The sequence below is a fragment of the Paramisgurnus dabryanus genome, chromosome 19 (assembly GCF_030506205.2).
Source record: "Paramisgurnus dabryanus chromosome 19, PD_genome_1.1, whole genome shotgun sequence".
Taxonomy (NCBI): domain Eukaryota; kingdom Metazoa; phylum Chordata; class Actinopteri; order Cypriniformes; family Cobitidae; genus Paramisgurnus; species Paramisgurnus dabryanus.
In genome coordinates this window covers 23878211-23904677 of record NC_133355.1, presented here as the reverse complement: position 1 = coordinate 23904677, position 26467 = coordinate 23878211, and the positions used below count along the sequence as shown (strand labels likewise).

Here is a 26467-nt window from a genome sequence, read left to right as displayed (position 1 = left end):
TTTCTTATGTGGCGAAAATGGGCTTCCATATGTAATAAACAATATACATGGTCAAAAAATTAACCAAAACTGTCACTTTGGCAGTAGCCTTTAAAAAGCTCCTACTTTGTACTACTAAGGTACAGATGTGTTATGTAGCCTACATCTGAGGTGCCAATATTAACTCTTTAGATGCAACGCTAGGGATCATTTTTATCATTTTTTTCTGACAGGGTACACTGACAAATAATGTGACTCACTAGAATTGTATATTGTTGTACAGATAAAGCAATTATTCATATTGAACAGAAATATACTTCTACAATGATATTTGTTTCACACTGTTTGCAACATACAAAATTCTAGTTTGTTGGAAGAAATAGAAAAATGAAAGATTAAACAAAACACTTTCAGTGCGAGTACAGTAAACCACAATTTGCCATTTCTCATTTAAATAAAAGCACAACAGCGATTCACTAAATGAACATAAAGTTGTGTCTTTTGTTTTAATTGACTGTTTTCTACCTAAAAATCATCCTACATAAAGAACATTCTGTGAAAATATATCCTTAATATCTTTAATATTAACTAAAGATCATTGAGAAATCAATAACTGAAATCAAACTTTGATGCTCCTAATCTCAGATTATGAGCTTAAACCTGGATTTCACAGAGAGGGTGACATATCTAACTGTAATGGTGACACATAGCTTGATAAATATAAATCAGTGATACAAACCTGATGAATAAAGCATTATGCTTCATTGTATTGTCTGCACGCAAGCTTTTTTACAAATGTCTTCTGTATCAAAACGGTTGCTGTTGCCTTGGCAACCACCATACCAGAACTGCGCACATGAGTTTGCCTCTGGGTCATAGTACCACATCACCTCATATGTCCTACATGGCCCGGGGTCCAATCCCTGCATACAGCCTCCATCTAAAAAAAGATGTCATATGTAATACAATTCAATTGAAATGCATCTTTCATGTGTTCTGCACAGTTAAAGATTAGATAAAGGGGGGCAGTATTATAATTAGTTTACAACGGGCACAATTAAAGGGCACATATAAGTGATGTTTCCCTGACAAATTACGGTAATTTATTAATCCATTATCATTGAACCACAACCTCAAAACGAATATAGAAACAAAATGGCATACAAACGGTAACACCTGGAGTGGATCCCCTGAGACAGATGTTAATGCCAAGTACAAAATTACATCTTTTTAGTCTTATACTGAAACATTTATATCAGTCAATATGTGTGAGTTACCTTCTACAAAGACCTCGGGCTGAGGCGGAAGTAACGTTTGTGGAGATGGGCTGATTTCTGGAATACGCAGTACATCTGTAGGTATCTGGGGTCCCACTGCTGAGTTAGAGGACTGGGGTCCCATCATGTTCCCAGATGGGGCGGCTGTAACCATAGGGAACTCATAGGCAGACCCATTAAAAATCATGTCTTCATAGTCTGTTAGTTGAGGAGGAGAAGGTGTCTCAAACTCTGCTGGAAGTTCAGCCTATGATGAAGAGAGACTTTTAGACCATGACCACAAGATCATCAATCACAAAGTCAGTGGGTTCTTTATAAATTATCAACACAGTCTGTGGCGAAAAAGATTTCATACTATTTTTTACGAGCCGATGAGAACACTGAGCATATCTGACTTTGTCTGTGCAATCAGAAACTGTGCAAATTGTATAAATGGTATAAAACATTAAAGGTCACCTAATATGAAGAATTCAAATTTCATTATTTGTGTGTCGCCTGAGTGTGTGACACAACCACCTTGTAATGATAAAAATCTGCCTACTTCTTTTTTTGAATCCCCGTAAAACCCCAACAGTCTCACTGTTCACACCAGATGCAAGTTAAACGTTTTGCGCGAGTAGATTACATACAAAGTCAATGCCAAGATGCGATCAGACGCGTCCTTGTGTGGGGCGATACGAATGACGCGTAATGGGCGGCTTGTTTGGCACGAAAACACGCACTATTCGCCTCAAACGCGTCTTCGCCCAAGTTGAAAATATTCAACTCGAGCAAAAAATTTGCATTACACGAAGTTAAATCCCGCAATTATTCTAGTGCGAGTAACGCGATTCCCTGCGTTTGGTGTGTACGTACCCTCTCGAACCGGTAGGTGTGGCCTCATAGAGCAGCAAAGCAATGCATTCTGGGATTTGGTGTCTTTCATTCACATTAGCAAAAAACACATTTTCTGTCTTTTCTCGGCCTAGAAGGCACCAATTTCTAAAAAAAAACTTCACATTTCTACTACATAGATGACCTCATTTAAATATATATTCATATTTCAATTGAGTGAAATATTCCTTTAAGTTATCTACAGTACATAATCCTTAACTATCTGTTTAAGTTAATTATAACGTGACTTTACACAGGCCCCGCCCACAACCGTTCAAAGACCACAGTTAGATCATAATTTGTATATTAAATAATGCTTAATCTAGATTAATCCCCCAAAAAAGTATTTTTTTGCATAATATATGTGTTTTGCTGTGTGTAAATATTATGTATATATATATATATATATATATATATATATATATATATATATATATATATATATATATATATATATATATATATATATATATATATATATATATATATATATATATATTCTTACATATATACATGTAAGAATTTTTTTGTTTATATATAATATATATACATTCATTATGCAGTGTTTCCCACAGAAAATGTGTTAGTTAAGGTGGTAGGGATGTGCTGGGCAAAGGGGGGGGGGCAGGGGCGTGGCAATCAAAGGGGCGGGGCGTACACGTTATGATAAAATTTAAAATATTTTTATTTGTAAAAACTCAAATAAAACTTAATTTTGAAGAAACCATGACAGAAACGAACACATACTAGATTATTAATTAATTAAATGTTTTTACCTCTAACGGGAATAGCTGCATGATGAAGTTTAACTAAAGGGTTAATAAACACAAACTAAAGCTGATGTTGTAGAACGTCTGGCGAACGATGATAGATAGCGCAAAAATTGTAATAACGTATTATTTCCCACTATTAATTACATTATCTTAAAGGAGTGTAACTACTGTAGCATGTAAATAATGCACATAAATAACTTGAGCAAGAGCGCTCAACAATTATATCTAATCAACAGGGACGTGAAACCTAGCTAGCAGGTTGCTTAAACAACAAAATCACCTGCGAACTTACACACTTGTGGTGTGAAGCGAGTCTGCGCTATTCTCCGAGATGTTTTATCAACTGGCTAGTTATCCTCCAGACAGTGACAGTCCGGACCAAGTCTTTCTCATTTCGGCCGTGTGGCACACATGCCAACTTGTGGTGTGAAGAGCGTCTGCGCTATTCTCCGAGATGCACTTTACCGCATTTTTTTGCATCTAATTTTTTCGTAAAGATGTAAGGTAATTGTCTTATTAGAAATGCTATGTTTTCAGTGTAGATACCAGTAAACGAGGAGGAAAGCAGCAGCTCATTTGCATTTAAAGAGACACACACCAAAACATCACTTCTAGCGCATCCAAAAATTGTCCTTTTTAACATTGTGTGATAAATTATCTATTGGGTGTTTAGACCTGAACACATTTTGAGACTAATATTACATTTTTTAAAAATGCCTTATTAGGTTACCTTTAAGTGATAAGATTTAAATTTCTATAAGTGGAAATGTTACCTTTTTCCTAAACCACTGAAATATGCCAGGGCATTTTACTTTACATTTAAATAACACATATCCTTGATTTTCTAATAAGTGATTTAACAACCTTTGCATATATCATATTAATTGTTAGTTTAGAAGTTATTTCTGTGTGCTTGTGTAGAAGTATGCAGGAGTACCTCTTTGCTATCTGTAGTGAAATAATTACTGGTGGTGGACTCAGGTTTGTCTGGAACAGGACTGGGTCTAAATGGGTGAAAAGCGCTGCTTTCATCACGCTCACAGATTTGACTCAGTAGCCTATTCTCCAATGCTAAAAAATATAAAAACATAAAAAACTCATAATTTAAAGGACCATATGATGTCAGAAATCAGAACTTAGACATATCAGTTTGGACAACGTACAGGGTAGTGTCATGAAGTCATCGATCAAGTAGATGTATTCCAAATCAGGATCAGAGGCTAAAAGGTTCATCTCATTTTTAAACTCTGGGTAGTCTGAGTTACTGCTGTCCATGCCACCAATGACAAAGATCTCAATTCCATCAGAGTGAGCTTCTTCCGCAGCCTCTTCCAACCTCACTTTGTCTCGTCTGTCTGCCAGCCCATCTGTCAACACAACCGCAACCTTCCTCACACCTGGCCGGGCTGCCTGGAAGAGCTGAGCGGCTCTGCGGATGGCGCTACCTGTGAATGTCCCCTCTCCTAGGTACGGCATCCTGCGCACAGCAGCTTTGATTCCAGACTGGTCGGACATCTGCTGCAGGCTGGTCACCACCGTATTCACGTGACTGTAGAGCACCACACCCACACGAGTGGCATCCCAGCTCACGGACATGCGGTCAATCAGTGCGTTCACGAAATCCTTCACCACCTCAAAGTTCTCAGGACCAACACTCTCTGAGCTGTCAATGATGAAGACCAGCTCCAGAGGACTTCTGCATTTGAGTCCACTTCCTGAAGGAAAAAAAACATAGTTCTGTCCCGACTAAGCTTATTTATACATTTTGTGTTAAAGTATTAGGAATGGTTACATACCACATATTTCCAAAATTACTTGAAGCACCTCTTCTTTCTTTAACATAAATAGAGATGTAAATTAAATATACAATATTTGCTCAGATAAAGTGAAAGGTGTATGATGTTTTGACTCACCGATAAGCCAGGCTCTCCTTTCTGTCCTTCTTTTCCCTACAATATTAGTTATGGAGTTGTTTGTTAAGTTATCTACAATACATAATCTTTAACCATCTGTTTAAGTTAGGTGTGAATGAGCTGAGAGATTGAGGTGGGAGTTTGATCTGGGAGTGAGGTGTGAATGACCTGAGCTGATGGTCAGATGGTAGTGAGTTGAAATTATCCTCAGGTGGAGTGAATTGAGAGTGAGGTGGGAGAGAAGATGATAATCAGGTGGGAGTGAGGTAAAATTAGCTGAGCTGATCATCAGATGGAAGTGAGTTGGCAGAGTAAAGTGAGTGATTTAAGATGGGAGTGAGGTGGGAATGAGCTAAGCTAATCAGGTGGGAGTGATTTGAGCTGATAGTTAAGTGGTAATGAGCTTAGCCGATCATCATGTGAGAGTGAGATGATCATCAGTTGAGAGTGAGTTAAGAGTGAGATGGGAATGGGAATGAGCTGAGATGATCATCAGGTGGGAGTGAGGTGCAATAAGATGAGCGAATCCTCAGATGGAAGTGAGTTGACAGAGTAAAGTGAGAGTAATTTTAGATGGGAGTAAGGTGAGAATGAGCTGAACTAATCAGGTGGGAGTGATTTGATCTGAAAATTAGGAAGTAATGAGCTGAGTCAATCAAGTGAGAGTGAGATGATCATCAGGTGGGAGTGAGTTGAGAGTGAGGTGGGAATGACCTGAGATGATCATCAGGTGGGAGTGAGTTGCAAATAACTGAACTGATCCTTAGATGAAAGTGAGTTGACAGAGTAAGGTGAGAGTGATTTGAGATCGGAGTGAGGTGTGAATGAGCTGAGCTAATCAGGTGGGAGTGATTTGAGCTGAAAGTGAAGTGGTAATGAGCTTAGCCGATCATCATGTGAGAGTGAGATGATCATCAGTTGAGAGTGAGTTAAGAGTGAGATGGGAATGGGAATGAGCTGAGATGATCATCAGGTGGGAGTGAGGTGCAATAAGATGAGCGAATCCTCAGATGGAAGTGAGTTGACAGAGTAAAGTGAGAGTAATTTTAGATGGGAGTAAGGTGAGAATGAGCTGAGCTAAACAGGTGGGAGTGATTTGATCTGAAAATTAGGAAGTAATGAGCTGAGTCAATCAAGTGAGAGTGAGATGATCATCAGGTGGGAGTGAGTTGAGAGTGAGGTGGGAATGACCTGAGATGATCATCAGGTGGGAGTGAGTTGCAAATAACTGAACTGATCCTTAGATGAAAGTGAGTTGACAGAGTAAGGTGAGAGTGATTTGAGATGGGAGTGAGGTGTGAATGAGCTGAGCTAATCAGGTGGGAGTGAAATGATCATCAGTTGGGAGTGAGTTGAGCGTGAGGTGGGAATGAGCTGAGATGATCATTAGGTGGGAGTGAGTTGAGAGTGAGATGGGAATGAGCCGAGATGATCATCAGGTGGGAATGAGTTGAAAGAGTGAGGTGGGAATTATTTGATCTGAAAGTGAGGTGGGATGATCTGAGCTAATCATCAGATGGGAGTGAGATGCAATTAGCTGAGCTGATCATCAAATGAAAGTGAGTTGACAGAGTGAGGTGAGAGTAATTTGAGATGGGAGTAAGGTGAGAATGAGCTGAGCTAATCAGGTGGGAGTGATTTGATCTGAAAATTAGGAAGTAATGAGCTGAGTCGATCAACAAGTGAGAGTGAGATGATCATCAGGTGGGAGTAAGTTGAAAGTGAGGTGGGAATGATCTGAGCTAATCATCAGATGAGAGTTAGGTGCAATTAGCTGAACTGATCATCAGATGGACGTGAGTTGACAGAATGAGGTGCGAGCGATTTGAGATGGGAGTGAGGTGAGAATGAGCTGAGCTAATCAGGTGGGAGTGATTTGAGCTGAGAATGATGTGGTAATGAGCTTTGCTGATCATCAGGTGAGAGTGAGGTGCAATTAGCTCAGCTGATCATCAAATGGAAGTGAGTTTACAGAGTAAGGTGAGAGTGATTTAAAATGGGAGTGAGGTGGTAATGAGCTGAGCTGATCATCAGGTAAGAGTGAGATAATCACCATGCGGGAGTGAGTTGAGTGAGATGGGGATAAGGTGGGAATGAGCTGAGATGGGAATGAGTTGAAAGAGTGAGGTGGGAATTATTTAAAATGTAAGTGAGGGATTAAGATGATCTGATCGTCAGGTGGTATTGGGAGTGAGGTGCAAATGAGCTAAGCTGATCATCAAATAGGAGTGAGTGAAGATAATAATCAGGTGTGATCGGGAGTGAGGTGCAAATGAGCTAAGCTTTTCATCATTTAAAAGTGAGTTGAAAGAGTGAGGTGAGAGTGATTTGAGCTGGGAGTGAGGTGAGTCAGGTGAGAGTTGATTGTCAGGCCAGACTGAATTGGTTTTACAGGTGAGAGTTAGATGAGGTGTTCATCTCTTATATAAGTTGATCAACTGAAGTGTTGTTCAAAAGCATCTACAACCTTAGGTCCGGATTTTCCTGGCTTGCCATGTTCTCCTCTTTCTCCCTTGCTCCCTTGTTCCCCTCTCAGGCCTCTGTTACCCTGAAATCACAAGCATGTGTTATTCTTTACTATCACTTAAAAATGTATATATTTTTATTACCACTGTCAAAGTTAATGGGTTAACATGATTAATATAAATCAACTTTAAAGACATATATTACTTTCAGCCAGTGTGTGCTTATTTGGTACCTTATCTCCTGGCAGACCATCACCTGGAAGCCCCCTAGGACCAGGGGACCCTTGAAACCCAGGCTCTCCCTGTAATTATAACATGTTTTCTTGGCATTCAAATTGCATGATTTTCAGTGATAAAATAAAAGTAATGCCTGTGTGAGTAAGATCATTGTGTACAGTATTTACCTTGGGCCCCTGGATACCCTCCCCTGGAACACCTGGAAGACCAGGAACACCAATCTTGCCGGTTGCACCCTGCAAAAAACTCAAATTTCTTAATCAGTATTGAATAAACTATGAGTAAATACACAATTTAGTTCTGTAAAAAAGTGATTTACAACCTTTGGCCCTATCACTCCAATGCCTGGAGGCCCTGAAGGGCCGGTAGCACCAGGTGAGCCCCTGTCTCCCTGAGAACAAACAACATCTTCATAGCCTAAAATTCAGACTTAACTGATGCAATGGAAAGTAAAAGGAGTAAGTTATCATGAATTAGATTTGTTTTACAGTACCTTTGGTCCAGGAATTCCTTGACCTTCGGGTCCAAATTCTCCTGGTAGCCCAGGCAACCCTGGAGGTCCCTAAAAAGATATAACATAGAAAGATTATAGTATTTTGTATTCTATTTTACTTGCAGTAAGTTTAATTTAAGGCTGTATCTCCATCACACACCTGGGGCCCAGGGTAACCATCCCCCTTTATTCCTTGTGGCCCCATTGGCCCAGGACTTCCTCTGTCACCCTGAAATATTCAAACATAGCATTTGTTTTAGTGAATGAGTGCCAAAAAATAATATCAGTACTAAAATGCATATCTGATGGTGTTACCTTTGGCCCGGCAGTCCCGACCCCTGGCTCTCCAACAGGACCTTGGGGGCCTGCAGGTCCTGATTCTCCCTAACAAAAACATGCAAGCACTGTCATTATTACAGAATAAACCTTGACAAATCTTACACAAACTTTTTTTTTAAGTATCTAAGTATATCAGAGATCTCTACTGTTATTATTATTATTTAAATCAACTGTAGAATGACTGAATATTGGTTAGTGAATTGTTTGTGTAGTCACAGACCTTTGAACCAGGTAATCCTCGACCCGGCGGTCCCGGTAACCCCATCATACCGAAACGTCCAGGTTCTCCCTAAATACATGAAAGAAAATGTGTTATTAACATAACTAAATCTGTTATCCCATTGTGTGGTTTATTAAAGCTTGTAGAAAAGCTGAATTTAAATCATAGTTACATAAAGAATAACAGTAAAATATAAAGATTTGAAAGCAGATAAATTTATACATTATGTAGATAATTATAAAAATAGTATAAACATATTTTAATAATTATATGCATTTTTTCTTTGATTGTGTAAGACACTTTACCTATACAGTAAAATGTGCTATAAAAAATGAATATCATCCTTGTCTTGTTTAATAGTCTGTGCCTCACCTTAAATATCTTGACTATGTCCATGATAAAAGATTGTAACTGTTTGCAATTCTTTCACAACAAAGTCCAGGTTATTTTGAAGGCCAAATGTTTTGATCGCACAAGCTTGACCATTCAAACCTTAATTATGAGGAGCCATAAAAGACTAAAACCTGCTTATGAAGTGTTTAAAAGTCTTAAATTATAAAAACTGACATTCCAAAGCTCTAAACACGATAACCTTAACATTAACCTCCACATTTCTAGTGCAAAACCAGACTGTCTAAAATGTGTTAAATGTGTTTTAGTGCAGTCACTGTGCCACCCACCTTGGACCCTGGAGGCCCCACTGCTCCGGGACTTCCAGGGAGACCCCGAGGTCCTCTGACACCCTGGTCCCCCTATGAAAAGATTCGCAAACAATTCCCCCAAAGCAATACATTTAGAGGAAACAGTGTTTGATATATTATGTAACTTTTTTGTTCATATATTATAAAGTATATGACAGACTCATAAAAGATGGTTAAGATTAGAGTGCAGTATTTCATTCTTAAGTACAAGCTTTTGAGTATATCATCGACCATGTTTCACCCCAAAATAAAAATAAGAAATTTTGTAAAATAATTATAAGTTAATATTTTAATTCAATTTGAGTTTACAAATTATCAGGTTTAAAAGTTTATATAAATAAATCTAACATAAAATGTTTTCTTGTTTTACTGTAATTTTCATTACTCCCAATGATTTAAAGTTTTTTTTTAACAGAAAAAAAACTTCTGATATAATGAATAAATTAAAGGCAATAAAATAATAAAATATCATAATTCTTTATAATAAAAATGTCCTGAAAATGTTTAGCTCTAACTTATACACTGTAAACACACTGTGATAAATAAATGTGTTCGCTTTTTACAGTGAACACCCTTGCATTGAGTGGCATGAAATGTACTGTATCTGTTTTTCATTCACATGGGTACTGTACATTTTAATTCCCTGAAATGTATTTTTTCCAAATTCATGACGGTCTGTAGGCCTATTAATCACCGTTAAATTGCAACTAGATCTATCTAATGTGACAAAATCTAATGAGGTAATATGATGTCAATGGGAATGTCACTGTACCTTCTCACCAGGGATTCCTTTTCCTGGTGCTCCCTCTGGTCCTCGTAAACCTGGCAAACCTATCTCACCCTGCAGATATAGATAATATATACTGTAGTGTAGTACATATGCTAGGATAAGGGCTTCAAAAAGGACCGCAACAAGTAATTGGACATCGGCATTTAAAAAATCTTTTTTAATTCTTCATGAAAGTGACTTGATCTAAGCCAAGAAAAAAATCACACTTGTGGTTTGAACAAAAGTATACAGTATACCATCACATAAGCCTTAAAGTTCTGCATAATTAAGGGCGTGACCACTAAAGTGATGGGTGAGATGCACCTGTTGTCACTAGAGTCGAGCTACGCGGGCTTGGTTTCCACCAGTCACCTCAGCTTCACCCACATCCCACCTCTTTACCCATTTTTGGTAATCTGTGAGTGATGCGCGGTGACGCACGGCCAAGATGGTAATGGTAGGCAACGCCTACTATTGGCTTCAAAAATGATCTTCAGAAACCTATGGGTGACGTCACGAACACTACGTCCATCTTTTTTACTGTCTATGATTTTTATGTGTCCACATGTGTTTTGGAGTCAATAATTCATGGGATCATAATTAAATTTTAAAGTGCCCACAATGTAATCTGATTATAATCGGGTTTTTTTAAACTCATAATAAACATCTGATCTACCTTTAGACCAATAGAGCCATCTTCTCCTGGGATTCCAGGAATACCCGGTGCTCCTTCTGGTCCCGAATCACCCTAAAATCACAGACATACCACTACTACATAAAACATTTATACATGAATTTGCCTGTCTGTATCAAAACATGGCAAAATTTAAAGGAGCATTTCTATTATTCATACCTTTGGCCCAGGTTCCCCGGTTCCTCTCTCACCTTGTTGTCCCGGCTCTCCCGGAAAGCCCTGGTCTCCCTGATATCAAAGGTAACAATAAGCAAATAAAAACAGTGCCACGGATTCCTTGGTGTCCTGAACTCTACATTTTACAATATTCATTACAGTATACAATTCATACCAGATCAAAAAAATAAAGACACAATGTACCTTAGGACCAGCAATGCCCACTCCAGAATGACCCCTTGGGCCGGGTGGTCCTATGGGCCCCTGTTCACCCTGTAATAAAAGATGTCACAACAAATGGATTTTAAGATGGATGACGTACTTTGACTACCTCTGAAATACAGCAAAGGTTTGGATGTTGGTTAAGAACATTGCTTTGCCTTCTCTCCCTGAGTCCCTGCTCCTGGAACTCCTATCAATCCAGGCAAACCTGGTTCCCCCATGTTACCCTACAAAAAAACACAACAATAACTTTCAGCTGTGTTGTATTTCTTAATCTCATAACATTCAACACCATCATGTTTTATTTGGAGAAAATGCACTACCTTCTCCCCCCTGATTCCTTCACCTGGAGGTCCACGAACACCTTTAGGGCCCCCAAATCCTCTGTCACCCTAAAAGCACAGTGTAGTGTAGTTAAAGGAGCTGATCTTTAATAAACAAATGTTTCTGTACTGCTATCAGTGGTCAATGGAGATCTGGTTAACTCTTGCCTTTGGCCCTGGTAAACCCTCCCCTGGAAAACCTTGGTTGCCTTGAACTCCTTGTTGTCCTGGTGGGCCCTAAAAAGAGACATTTAGTATATTATACAATACACTTGGTGTCTGTTTGTACCGTGTTACTACATTAGAGCAGGTATAGCACAATGAAGTACAGTATCTCTGAACAGTTCAATCTGAACAGTTTCATAAAGTATTGTGGGCCTAAACTCACTGGTAGTCCTTGCTCGCCTATACCAATAGGTCCAGGTGGCCCAGGCCTGCCCTGGCTGCCTTTGTCCCCCTTAGCAAACATAAAGAATTCACGAATATTATTCTACCATATCCTTGTTTTGTCCATATCTATATTGTATTGTGTTATATAAATGTTGTGTTGAAAAATATTTGTGAAACCCAAAATAGTTTAAAGCTTGATATTACCTTGGCCCCAGGAAACCCAATGCCGGGGTCGCCTGCTGGTCCGGTAGGTCCACTATGTCCTCGTTCACCCTGGGAAAGATGTTAGTGATATTTTATAATGGGTTTTATGATGTATTGTAACCAGGGTTTAAATTGGTCCGAGGCCGTCCGGGGCTAAGCCCCGGCACATAGGCTGAAGGTCGCGCTCTGCTCTTGCCAGTGTATGCCCGCTGCGCTTGTGCGTGTGTACTGACGCGAAGGGAATAATGCGTTTTCATTCATTATGGGGCATACTCACCAACGCAAATTCAACGATTTGCGCGAGCAGATTACATACAAAGTCAATGCAAAGATGCAACCAGGCGCGTCCTCGCACGGGGCGATGAAAATGACGCGAATTGGGCGCCGCAATTGCCGCGAAAACACGCGCTTTTCCCTTTAAATGCGTCTTCGTGCAAGTTATGCAACTCAAGCGAAAAAACTCAGAACTTCAAGAACGCGCTCTCACGCAGGATCATTTGACGAGAGAGCGAGAGAGAGAAAGAGAGAGAGAAAGAGAGAGAGAGGTAATAATGGTGCCCACGCCGAGAAAACTTCATAGAAGACTAGAAACGTGTAAAGGATTAAAGTATGTATGTCACTCATCTAATTACATTATGTTAAGGATAACACTGGATATAACTATTGTATAGTTTAATAAAATAATGTATTTTGATTACACAAATCAAACCTAACTATATGATTGTTTTAGCTGCTGACCAGCATAGGGAATCTCTATGGCTAATTTATAAGACATGTTGATGATACAGTACTGTGTGTTGTACCTTTTCTTGTTAATTGAGTCTTTTTGGGTAGCCTATCTTATGCCTAGAATTATTCAAGGAGGTTGATTCTTTTAACTTCCTTTAAAGTTTGATCAGTTATGCATAATGACATGTGCAACAAATGGATATAGGGCGTCAAACTCATAGATTTGCATCATTTAAAATTCAGAAGCTCTTTTTAAAATATTTTGGGTCAACCATTGGCACAGCTTTAAAGCTGAAACTTATCAAATCCTATCAGTGGCTTTGCTATCATCAGTATTAAACATGTTACCCCTTGAAGTGCCCCTCCCCGCAGAGCCCCCCCACATAACAAATCTCAATTTAACCCATGATTGTAACCATTCATGATTTTAAATCCTTAACATCTCCTTACCTTAAGTCCAATAGGGCCCTCAGGGCCTGAGTCACCAGGACTGCCTCTTGGCCCCTTAAATGGAAAGACAACCAAATATTGGTCTTTATACAGTATACATCAGTAAACAATAAACACATTGAAAAATATTGTACAGTTAGTTGTACAGTCAACACAATGGTTAAAATATTAAAGGACAAGTTGGGTATTTTACACTTAAAGCCCTGTTTTCAGATTGTTTATGATGAAATAGTACGGTTTTGACTGAAATTTGGACATATGCGGCTACCCCGAGAATTTTGGGGTGTTTGTGTTTCACCTCCCACCTTTACAATGGGTTTAATGATGCAGTGGAACAATCCTTCCTATTTAGACTTTCGTTTACAAAGACGTGAAACTCACCGAGTGGTCAGGGGTGTTCACTGATATGCTCACACAAAAATCGCTGCAAAAGATGCTTTCCAACAGCTGTTTTAGCATTCGTTGTAAACTTGTGGACCTATTTTCCAAACGCCTCACACCCATTTATACCATGGTCTGTTTAAATACTCGATTCTGATTGGCTGGAAGGTGTGCATTAAAACCGTTTAACGCACAGGTAGTTCCAGTCAGTTTGATTAAAGTTAGAAATTAATCCACTACTATAAACATTGGTAACCATAGTAACACAGTTACACTTGCAGAGAGAGCGAGAGAGAGAGAGAGAGAGATTTCCAACTGTTTGATTTTTGTTTTCATTTAATTTAATCCATTTCAATAAATGTAATGTGTCCTTATATAGTAATCGTGGTTAGAGATGTCGGTTTTATTTCACACTTTACATAATTCATTTAAATAAATGATTAGTTCAAATAAAGATTGCCTTGTCACTGTCAGTGTTGGCTGTCATTCATAAATTATTTAATGAGTTTAAATAAATATTTAAATTTTTTTAAATATTTAAAAAAATACGCTACGCGTCGGGTGGTTCTTCGCCTCTACGTCGTGCATTAAAACCCTTTAATGCATGGCTGGCCGTGGATTATCCCTTACATATTCTTCCGCTGAGAGCTTGAATAATAGACACTCCAGCTCAGGTGGTGGCGCTAATCCGCCATTGCCAATTGCAAGAATAGAAACAAAGTTCCCGGCGCGGAGTAATACTGTCAGCACATCTAATACATGTCAATGGAGTTGGCAAAAACTACGATAAAACCTGTTGGAATGCGTATTTTGCAGCGATTTTTGTGTGAGCATACCAGTGAACACCCCTGACCACTCGGTGAGTTTCACGTCTTTGTAAACGAAAGTTTAATGCATTTTAGGAAGGATTGTTCCAGTGCACCATTAAACCCATTGTAAAGGTGGGAGGTGAAACACAAACACCCCAAAATTCTCGGGGCAGCCGCATATGTCCAAATTTCAGTCAAAACCGTTCTATTTCATCATAAACAATCTGAAAACAGGGCTTTGAGTGTAAAATACCGAACTTGTCCTTTAAATAAAGTGAATGGTATTCAAGCTCTAACCAAAACAGTTTGTTTAAAGGTGCATTGTGTAACTTTTAGAAGGATCTCTTGACAGAAATGCAATATAATCTACATAACTTTATTATCAGTGGTGTATAAAGACCTTAAATAATGAACTGTATTGTTTTTATTTAACTATGCCATCAGTTATAATGTGATATCACAGGACACCCACGACAGCCGGACAATTTTTCACCACAGAAGATAAATCTATGTGGGAAATGAAAGTGGTACTCAGCCTCTCTAAATCTGAATGGGTTCAGAAGCGGAGGCTGCTGTCATCACAAAATCACAGGCATAGAAAACCAATGGGAATAGGTGTAGATAAAAACCCTCTATCATACGCTAATCCCGGTAGACAACGGAAGCAGTCAGAGGGAAACAATCCAGCGAAGGCCTGTATTCTCTGCTTAGCTTTGCTATATTAGTGTATGGATATCAGTAATCCCACAATCACATTCCATATGTGCATGAGATGGAGAAGTGATCAAAGTCTCTGTCTGTCTGTGTATGCATGATCATTTCCTCACTGCAATGAATGGTATGCCACTCTCTCATTCATAATAATGGGAGTGTTATTGTTCTGCACGTATGGAGATTTGCAGATATTTGGGATTTAAGGATTTATCAACAAAATCTCACTAAAACATGTTCGGCTCATGATTTACGAATCGAAAGTAATTTATTTATAAAGAAATTCAATGAAAAAGTAACCTGATCTCCTCTTGGTCCTCGAGGCCCGGAAGATCCTTCTGGACCCTGTGGGAACAAAGTAAAGGTGATGAACACTGTGGATCACAGATCCAGAAAATCACATAATGTATAAACCTACTTGAACTCCTTTCATTCCCGGGGTCCCACACTCTCCTTTTCCTCCCTACAGAACACAGAAAAAGAAAGAGAGAGAGAGAGAGAGAGAGAGAGAGAGAGAGAGAGAGAGAGAGAGAGAGAGAGAGAGAGAGAGAGAGAGAGAATTTATCACTGTACTGTGTCCAGTATTACCCATAGTGCTTCACCCTCAGGCTGATGTGACTGAATGTTTTGGTTTTAACAAACATATACTAGCCTTTTCTCCTTTAGGTCCATGCCTTCCCTGCAACAAAAGAACCAAATTACTCCTCAGTAAACAAATCAACAAACATACTATATAATATTATATAAGGCAAATAATTAAAGGATATAATACCCTAATACCCTCTAATCCTGGATGCCCATTTAAACCTGGTTCGCCCTGTGAATACAAAGGGTAAAAAAAAATTATAATCAAAATAATAAAAAAATAAAATGTTTACACATTCTTAAAAAATGTGAATGCGTTGCATGAAAAAAATATAAGAATATTGATGCTTCCCTAAACATAAGACAGATTTAGTGCCCTGAAATGAGGCTTATCAGGCTGATCTCGCGAGAATTCATACATATTACACAAGTAGGCTAACTCGTATGAATTTGTACAAAGTTAATTGTGCAAAAATGTAAGATTATTATAAAAAAACAACATGATCTCATAAAACATGAAAGTAGTGTTATAGTCACAAAAATATTTATTAATTTATTTGTGTCCAATGGCACGAAATTCTTTTTTGTCTTTTTCGTGTCACAGAAATTTCTATGAATAATTTTTTGTGTCCGTGGCACGATGTATTGGTTTCTTCATGTTTTTCTTCCGTTTTTAAAATTCTCACCTGGAGTTGGGGTTAGATTTGGGGTTTGGGAAAGGATGTCTATAAATGTAACAGAAAGTGATTCTAACCCCAACCCCAAGCAACAATGGTAAGAAAATAGGAAAAAACAATGAGAAAATAATACATAAAATGAAACAAAAAAGACAGTCGTGCAACAGATTTATAGAAATTCGTGTGAGTGACACGAAAGAGACAATCGTGCTCAAGACATGAAAAAAGCTGAATTTCGTGCCATGGACACGGATAAATTTATCAAAATTTTCTTGACTTTAACCCGACTTTCCATGAGATCAGTCTGTAAAAAACAATAATCAAACCCCTTCCCTAACCCCAATGTCACAGGGGGGAAGGCAAATCATACAAAAATGTATGAATGTGGTTGTAGTAATTGATACGAATTAGCCACTTCATAATATTTTTACAAATTGCCATGAGATAGCAGTGGGCTTACCCTTGATCCTTTTGGACCAGCCAGCCCATTAATTCCCGGATCGCCTGGTTTTCCCTAATAAAAAAAAAAGAAATACAGAAGTACTTTTTAAAGAACATGCAAGCACTGTAATGAATAAAATGTTCTTCAAAATTCAGAAATGTAAAACTGAACTTCATATGAGGACCTCTTATTAAACTTTACGGGGTGTTTCCTGGACAGGGATTATCTTAAACCAGGACTAGATCATAGTTTAACTAGGAAATATAACTAGTTTTAACAAACATGCCTTACTAAAAACATTACTTTTAAGGCAAAACAAAGGGTATTGATGTATTTTAAGTTATACCATGGTCTGTTTAAATACTCGATTCTGATTGGCTGGAAGGTGTGCATTAAAACCGTTTAACGCACAGGTAGTTCCAGTCAGTTTGATTAAAGTTAGAAATTAATCCACTACTATAAACATTGGTAACCATAGTAACACAGTTACACTTGCAGAGAGAGCGAGAGAGAGATTTCCAACTGTTTGATTTTTGTTTTCATTTAATTTAATCCATTTCAATAAATGTAATGTGTCCTTATATAGTAATCGTGGTTAGAGACGTCGGTTTTATTTCACACTTTACATAATTCATTTAAATAAATGATTAGTTCAAATAAAGATTGCCTTGTCACTGTCAGTGTTGGCTGTCATTCATAAATTATTTAATGAGTTTAAATAAATATGATAATTCATTTAAATAAATGCAATACAATGGCACTACTTTATTTAAAGCAGACGGAGTGTGAGCCTTAACTTAAGAAGATGACCGTCATTTTTTACCTGTCGGTTAAAATTACACTGTAAACATTAATTACAGCTTTAACTTGGCAAATAACCAAGGTATAAGCGGGATAATCCACGGCTAGCCATGCATTAAAGGGTTTTAATGCACTTCGCAGAGGCAACCACCCTCCGCTACGCGTCGGGTGGTTCTTCGCCTCTACGTCGTGCATTAAAACCCTTTAATGCATGGCTGGCCGTGGATTATCCCTTACATATGTCAGTGCAAGTTGTTTAAGTTGTTTTCTGCCCATTAATTGGCCTTGACTTTTAACTCCTCTATGTTACAGATGATGAAATGCACATGTGAAAGAGAGGCTTAACAGTTCATAATCTGTGAACCAATCTTAGAGAAACCAAGTTTTCGAGAAACTGAACAAGCTAAGCGTTCACATTACATGGGTTCTGTTGTTTAGCAGTCGTTCTTAAACAGAGCACACTGGGTGCAAATATTTTGAGCCTATTTTGTTGTGACCAGATCAGGTCAAGCTCTTAGTCTAGTTTAAACAACGTTATTGTAAGGTCAGCCATGGAGGAAATATTAGTCATGTTTAAAAGACATTGATGTACATACATACAGTTCAGTTAGAAGAGTAAAGGTTTATATTGTTCTGTTACAGTTTATGTATAGCAGCATTTACATAAATATATTTTGATACTGAAGCGTTTTTTAATTAATCTATTAACAGAGCTGTCAGACAGACTGAGGCACACTCCTAAAAATAAAGGTGCTTCAAGGTGCCACAGTGGAACTATTGTTTGGCTGAATGATAATTTAACATTATTGGAAGAACGTTATTGTTTCATAAAAGGTTTTTGTAATGAAAAAGGTTTGATTTGATTATAAAAAGTTAAGAAATAAATTATTCTTCTAGGGACCTTTGATTGAATTATTTTTTGAGGAACCAAAAATGTCATCATGTAGCACCTTTATTTTTACAGTGTTTAGTAATTGAAGCTAAACCTACTGGATTTCCAGGAGGACCCCTCTCTCCTTTCTCACACAGACAAGATTTGGCCTGTGGACACTGTAAAAGCATATGAAACCACCAATGAGATACATACACGGCAAGTATTTTCCACTATACTGTATGACAAAACAGTTTTTATAAGCTAATGTATCTAAACATACTTACAACCACGTTAGCAATTTCACTCTGTAAAACAGAACAAAGACATTTCAGACGGACACGCACAGTATGAACCTTACATACACTATAGTGATAGAAATGTGTTTGTATGCCAACAAATATATATTTTTAAATGTTAAGGACTACATAAGTACAATTTATTTACTGCACTGTATTACTGTAACACAGATTAAACAACATTATTACACTGCACTCTTGAATACTTGATCCATCATGTCATATCTTCAGATAAAATGAACACAAAACATAAAAATATAGATATTGAAATATGCAAATTGACTCCAGGCACATTATTTTGTAAAAATAGTCAATTAAATGAAATGGGTTTTTTATTTTGCTTTTAATAGTGTTTGGAACATTGAGTATGATTTAGGACATCTATGAGTTGTGTAGCACCTTGGTAGGTAAATGGTCATTTAGCTATTTTAGCCAAAGCAATTTGTTTATAAAACTGGTACAACTACTTGGGGTTAAAGGAATAGTTCAACCAAAAACTGATACAGTATTGGGAACTTAATACTGTATACACTTCAATGGTGTTTATGTTAATGGAGATTTTAGACAGTCCCTGTCTTGACTTTATATAAAAAGCAGTTCCATTAAAAATGTGTCATACAGATTTGGAGCAACACGATAATACAGGATGTTTTAGGTGTCGCTTTGGATAAAAACAACATCTGGTAAATGAATATAATATTTAAATGTAATTATAATGAAACAAAACAGCAACTTTTTGATCACACGCCCTGAGGTTTTGCCATTGTGCTTTACATTTAAGTACCATCCTACTATCACCGACGCCCACCACTCACCAGTTCTCTGTAAAGCTTGTCATCCAACTGTGTGTCGGTGAGGCTGAACAGGTGCTGTTGTGGTGGTGCGCTGGCGATGGACCTCAGTCCACCATTATCCTGCTCATCTAGTGTGGCACCCGACAGCCCAATGACAAACACTCGGATGTTGCGGTTTTTTGCATCTGCCGCTGCGTTCACAGCACTGGGGCTGCGCGGGTGGTCCACCCCATCCGTCAGTAAAATGGCAGCTCTCAGGCTGCTGGGGGCGGTCTGTCGGGTAAATAGATGAGTGGCGTTGGAGATGGCGTAAGATGAGTAGGTCCCATGGCCAATGTAGGTCATTGAATTCACTTTGCTTTGAAAAACGTCGATGTCCTGCCAGTCTCGGAAGTTGTGTTCCACAGAGACAGTGCTGCTGTACTGCAGGGCGGCGAGTCTCACCCGCATATGCCAGCCTGGCACCTGCAGCTGCATCAGTTTGGTGCTGAAACGCAACACAAAGTTCTTCTGCTTCTCAAACAGAGGCATTGTGGCCTTCTCGGAGCTGTCCAACAAAAAGGCCACCTCCACTGGACAAAATAGAGCTGAGAAATGCAGGAAAATAGTAGGAGAATAATAATAAGACATTACAGTAAAGTGCTACTGTAGGTGAGTAAACAGACAGGTGAACAGATAGACAGACAGACCGACAGGCAGATAGACAAACATATGGACATACAGGCAGGTTACCAGATGAACAGGCAGACAAAACTAAGACAGGCAGACTGACAGAAAGACAGGCAGGCAAATAGACAGAAAAGCAGACAGAAAAATAGACAGGCAGAGACACAGAAATACAAACAGACAGACAGACACAAACACATAGAGAGGCAGATAGATAGACTGACAAGTATATAAAGAGACACAAAAATAAACAACCAGACAGACACAGATAGAAATAAACAGACTGACAGGCAGATAAAGATACAGACAGACAGACAGACAAACAAACAAACAGACAGACGGATAGAGAGGCAGACAGACAGAAAGGCAGATAGAGAGACTACAGACAGATAGACAAAGACAGATAGCCAGAAAGATAGATAGACTGTCAGGCAGATAAAGAGACAGACAGGCAGATAGACAAACAGATAGACAGACTGATGGGTAGGTAGAGACAGAGGTGTCAAGTAACGAAGTACAAATACTTCGTTACCTTACTTAAGTAGCTATTTTGGGTATCTATACTTTACTGGAGTAATTATTTTTCAGACGACTTACTTCTACTCCTTACATTTTCACGCAATTATCTGTACTTTCTTCTTCTTACATTTTAAAAATCGCCTCGTTACTTCTCTTATTTCGGCTTGTTTTCTTTTTTTTTACATTCCGGCTTGTCATCGTTAAAAAACCTATCTTGATAAATTGCATCATCCAGATGAATGCGATTGTGGTTGGATGAGAAGTATAAACATACACCATTCCGACACCCTATTGGTTTGTTCGCAATCCCCGCCCCCGCCCCCCCAGCCGACTGCAGATGATCAAAAGTTTGTTCGATGCTGCGGCACAGATAAACACAAAAGAACCGCGAGAGCGATTAAAAAGCATGCGGAGCAGTTTGCTCTCGCGATGCTTTGATATCATCCGCCATCCGTTTGTACAGTAACAGAACGCGGCATTCTGTCTTCAAATGGAAAAGTACGAAATAAAACTCGCGCATCACTTTCAGGTCAGTTCATATTCACAAGCCTGTGTAAATGTACAGCTGGCTGCTGACACCAACTCATCTGTGTGATTAAAATAGTGTAACAATACCAATTTATATCATATAACTTCAGGTGTTCAACTTAAATGACATTGTGCTGCGTTGCGTTTTGAAGCATGGCAAAGATATCTATGCTAAATACATCTGTTGTTTTGTATATGCTAATAACTGCCCTAAATTTTATTTGCATTAACAAAACCTACTTAGCTGAATGCTTGAGTGTTAAATCAATCAAACACACAACCATGCATACAAACTTTTGCTTTTGTAAATGGACATCAGCTGTTTCCTTAAACCTGACTTTTTGAATTTACTTACAAGAAAGACATTTAGTAATTCTCCTTAATTGCTTGGATTTATACTGACTAAAGTAAAGTATACTAAAGTCCATTAGCTACACAAGTACAGATTCAGAAATATAGGCTATAATATATAATTGCATATTTGTAGTTTGTGTTGCCTGTCAAAATACATTTATAAATGATGATAACAATAGCATATTTCTATTCTCACACATACTATAGTTGTGTGTGATTTTGTTGTTTTTTTAACTAAAGAGGGCACCACTGTAAAAGTTTTGCCAGCAGCGGCCCTGCTCTGAAGTTTGACTTTTTGCACCATTACAATATTTATAGGCAACTAGTCATCATATCTTCTTCTCTATGGAACACATGTTAATGCTCAGTAGTACACATATGTGGTTCTTTAATGCAGTGGTTATCAAACTTTTTTTTTGCGGCCTCCCTTGTGTACAGTGGATTCCTTCACGACCCCCCAAAGAAAATGTATGACATAAACATTCTTAAACTTACAACGAACATATAAAATTATACAATGTATTGCTTTTGTTTAGTAGCCTTATTTTTCTGAGGTTTAATTACACAGAATTTATAATAAAGTAATGTATTTCATAAAATATTATAAAACTGGGGCCCCTGGCACCATCTCACGACCCCCAGTTTGAGAACCACTGCTTTAATGTATTTGTTCGCATTGTATTGAAATGCGTTCATTTTTAATGGGCATGTACCGTATGTGGTTGAAACAGATAGTCTAGTGCAGGGGTAGGCAACATGGAGTGCCGATGTCCTGCAGTGATTAGCTCCAGGTCTAATCAAGCAGACCTGAACAAACTAATAAAGGTCTATAAAGTCACCTGAAAATACAGGTAGCTAAGGTTTTATAAGGGTTGGAGCTAAAATCTGCAGGACATCGACACTCCAGGACTGACGTTGCCTACCCCTGGCCCTAGTGCATCCCAAATTTTTTAACATTAACATTTTTACAGTTTTTCTCAATTGCTTTGGCTCAATTCTCAAAATTTTATTTTCCAAAACAATAAGATCAGATCTCTAAACAATTAGCTTATTGTTTACATCAGATTGGAATTTCTTATTGATTTGAGCAAATTGCAAATGCTTTGGCACATGTGTGCAAACAATAAGTACAATCGTCTGCAGTTTGCCCAACAACTAATTGCATATGGCTTGTTGATCAAAACTGATGAGTCAATTCTCACTTAAACTGTCAAACTCTTCACAACTTCTCAATCATTTGTCATCGTGTACGCCATCACATTCAAAACGATCCATTCACTTATCAAAAACTACTAAACATGCATGTACATTCCATAAATATCTGACATTGATATTGTTTGTAATGTCTGCTTCATTGGAGATTTTTTCCCTGGTGCATGGCAATGGAAAACATAAGATGTGATGTGGATGAAAATCTTTGGCCTGACCAACAAGAGCGACAGGATGTCCAACAAGAATAATTAGTTTATCATTGAGGTTATTTTGTAGTTATTTTCTATTATATTTTTTTTGTAACATAGGAAATATGAAATGTACAGCAATTGGACAAGCAAGATTTCAGTTTAAATGTAATACACATACAAAAATAAATGAAGTGAATAAATAGAAATGTTCATTTACTTTTTTTCTATGTACTGTTGACTCTTCTCAATTATTACGATTTTTTTATGAAACCTTATTTTCTATGGTGGACTTTCATGGTGAAAAAACAACTAAACATTTTGACCAGTGTTGCTCACACGATGACAAAAATACTTTATATTTTGGTGCCCTTGGCCAAATTACTGACAAGATAACTAGGTTTTGAAGCATGAATAAAATGTTTTGGGTGTGTAACTTCATTTTGCAGACATGCAATTAAGTTCTGAAGTTCCAGCAAACAGTTGTGACATTTGCACTCACAGTTTAGAGAATAATAAGACTGTTGCAAAAAATGTGCCAAAGCAATTGAGAAAAACTGTAATATAACACTATAGTTATTATGACAGAAACATGTTTTAGAGGAGATAGGGTAGTGCACAAAAGGCCCCTGTGGCGCGGCCTAGGCTTTTTACCTTAATGACATTTTTTCCTTACATTACTTTTACTTTTATACTTTAAGTAGTTTTGAAACCAGTACTTTTTCACTTTTACTTGAGTAAAAAGCTTGAGTTGATACTTCAACTTCTACAAAAGTATTTTTAAACCCTAGTATCTATACTTCTACTTGAGTAATGAATATGAATACTTTTGACACCACTGGGTAGAGAGACTAAAAGACAGACAGACAAATACACAAACACACATAGGGAGGAAATAGACAGACTGACAGATAGATAAAGAGACAGAAAGACAAACAGATAGAGATGCAGATAGGCAGACTGACAGGCAGATAGAGATACAGACAGACAGACAGACAAACAAACAGACGGATAGAGAGGCAGATAGAAAGATTGCTAGATAAATAAAGAGACAGATAGACAGACGGACAGACATATAGAGAGACAGACAGACAGGCAGATAGAGCTACAGACAGTTAGACAGACAAACAAACAAACAAACAGACAGATAGAGAGACAGAAAGACCCACAGATAGAGAAGCAGATAGAGAAACAAAAACACAGACAGATACACAAACACACAGATAAAGAGGCAAAAAGACAGACTGACAGGTAGATAAAGAGACAGAAAGACAAACAGACAGGCAGACAGAGAGACAAACAGATAGAGATTCAGATAGACAGACTGACAGGCAGATAGAGATACAGACAAACAAACAAACAGACGGATAGAGGGGCAGACAGACAAAAAAGCAGAAAGAGAGACAGAAAGACAGACAGACAGATAATCAAAGACACAGATAGAGAGGCAGATAGAAAGACTGATAGGTAGATAAAGAGACAGACATACAGACAGGCAGATAGAGATACAGACAGTTAGACAGACAGACAAACAAACAGACAGATAGAAAGACAGACAGACAGACCCACAGATAGAGACCAGGGCCGTGCACAGGGGGGTGGCCCGGTGGCTAGAGCAACTGCCCCTCTGCCCTAATCAGCTGAGGTGCCCCTCTCACCAACCGGCGCCAACCCGGGTCAAAGTGTTCTGTTACCGCTCGTCTAAAGATCCACCTTTTCTGGTAATCCACTTCGTGATTTCCCGCCCGCTACGCAGCATCTCTCACAATCTGTGTCCACTCTTTGAAGGGCAGAGACGACAGTTTGTTGTATTAACAGGTAGATTCATTACATTACCTCAGTTGTTAAGCTGCTCAATTAGTAAGTCGGTAGTTTGAAGCCGAGAGAAGTCGTGTACTATATTTATTTTTGCTTGGTTATTTTCTCGTGATCACGATTTAATTTTCTCCTTATCTCGAGATAACAGTTGTATTCTTGTGATGTGATTAAAGCTTACAAAAGAACATAATTTTTAGACAGCAAAAGCATATTTAGCTAAATTAGCATGAATGAACAAATTAGATTTTACTTGGATCAGGGATTCGCTCAAGAGGAAACAGATTTGCCAATAATTGACCATTTGATAGCGCGGTGAATTTAGGGACCGTCTATAAAATATCTCCATATACGTTTCTACTTAAACAGCATTAAAATGGAGTTACTTAAAGTCAACAAAGAGTCACAAAACCAACTGTAAAGTGTTCATGTGGTTGTCAACTACGCACACTTTTTTAGATTTTTTATTTTTATTCAAATAAACTGTTAAATACTATTGAAGATAGAAACGTGTACATTGTTACTTTAGAGATGGTCCCTAAATTCACGAACATCAAACTTTATTTATTTATTAAGTCTATCGACAATGAGCTACGCGTGGTAACCCAACTCATATATGCATCAGCAGTCCACTTCAAAATAAACTAATATTATGGACAGGAAATTACATTATGGCATTTGGATTATCATGTCAGGATAACATGAAAACAACTTTTGTTATCTCGAGATCATGAGAAAACAAGCAGCTAAAATAAAAATGTGGATGACCTTTCTTGGCTTTCGTATGTTTTTGTATTTCTGTGGGTAATGATTTGCTCTTGGTCTTCTAAAAGTGCTAACAACTTAGTTGTAAACATTCTTAGAATTACAGTGATTGTCTAATATAAATAACACCAAATTTGCTGTTGTTGGCACACTTTGTAGACAAAAAAAATAAAAAACAATGTTTTCACAAAAAAAAGAAGACTGCAAAGGAAGGCTGCAAAAGCTCTTCAAAATTGTAAACATGGATTCAAAGCTTCAGCACGTAAATCATATTATTAAGCAGTTTTGTCACACTTTAATTCTTGTTATTAAGTATATTTTCCATTATAATCACTTCTCTTTTTCTGATACTGATCTATAACACATCATATTGTTAAAACCATATAAATTGTGCCCTCCCCCAGTGCCCCCTTTTTGGTTTGGGCCACTGCCCCTCAAAATGTCTGTGCACGGCCCTGATAGAGACACAGATAGAGAAACAAAAACACAGACAGATACACAAACACACAGATAAAGAGGCAAATAGACAGACTGACAGGTAGATAAAGAGACATAAAAAATAACAGAGAGACAGACACACAGATAAAGAGGCAGATAGACAGGCAGACAAACAACCAGACAGATGGGTGGGCAGGCTGATTGACAGCCGGAGAGAAAGACAGACAGACAGACAGATGGGTGGACAGACCGACAAACAGGGCCACAGTTGTGCTTCTTACTTTTAACGTCATTTTGGATGACATTATTTTCGGGCTTTTGTCTGTGTTTTCTTCTGGTTTGGCTTCTTACTCTCCAGCACAGCGTTAACAGCAGGAGACACAGCAACACTCTGCACTGCATCCT

The 26467-nt window shown here is 38.1% G+C and overlaps 1 protein-coding gene across 1 annotated transcript; it reads right to left on the bottom strand.

The window, feature by feature from the left end:
* On the bottom strand, positions 1 to 26467 carry col28a1a (collagen, type XXVIII, alpha 1a). Its single transcript, XM_065294505.2, has 34 exons — positions 26344 to 26467; positions 19599 to 20164; positions 18772 to 18792; positions 18604 to 18663; positions 16831 to 16884; positions 15881 to 15925; positions 15761 to 15787; positions 15527 to 15571; positions 15409 to 15453; positions 13208 to 13261; positions 12029 to 12097; positions 11823 to 11891; positions 11603 to 11671; positions 11435 to 11503; positions 11270 to 11338; positions 11094 to 11162; positions 10893 to 10961; positions 10716 to 10787; positions 10043 to 10111; positions 9250 to 9321; positions 8570 to 8638; positions 8326 to 8394; positions 8171 to 8239; positions 8011 to 8079; positions 7840 to 7908; positions 7685 to 7753; positions 7514 to 7582; positions 7283 to 7363; positions 4816 to 4851; positions 4699 to 4735; positions 4066 to 4617; positions 3840 to 3973; positions 1257 to 1503; positions 1 to 919 (listed from the first exon to the last, which is right to left on the bottom strand). Exons 1-34 carry the CDS (start codon positions 26462 to 26464, stop codon positions 741 to 743), a joined length of 3483 nt encoding a protein of 1160 aa, XP_065150577.1. The 5' UTR covers positions 26465 to 26467; the 3' UTR covers positions 1 to 740.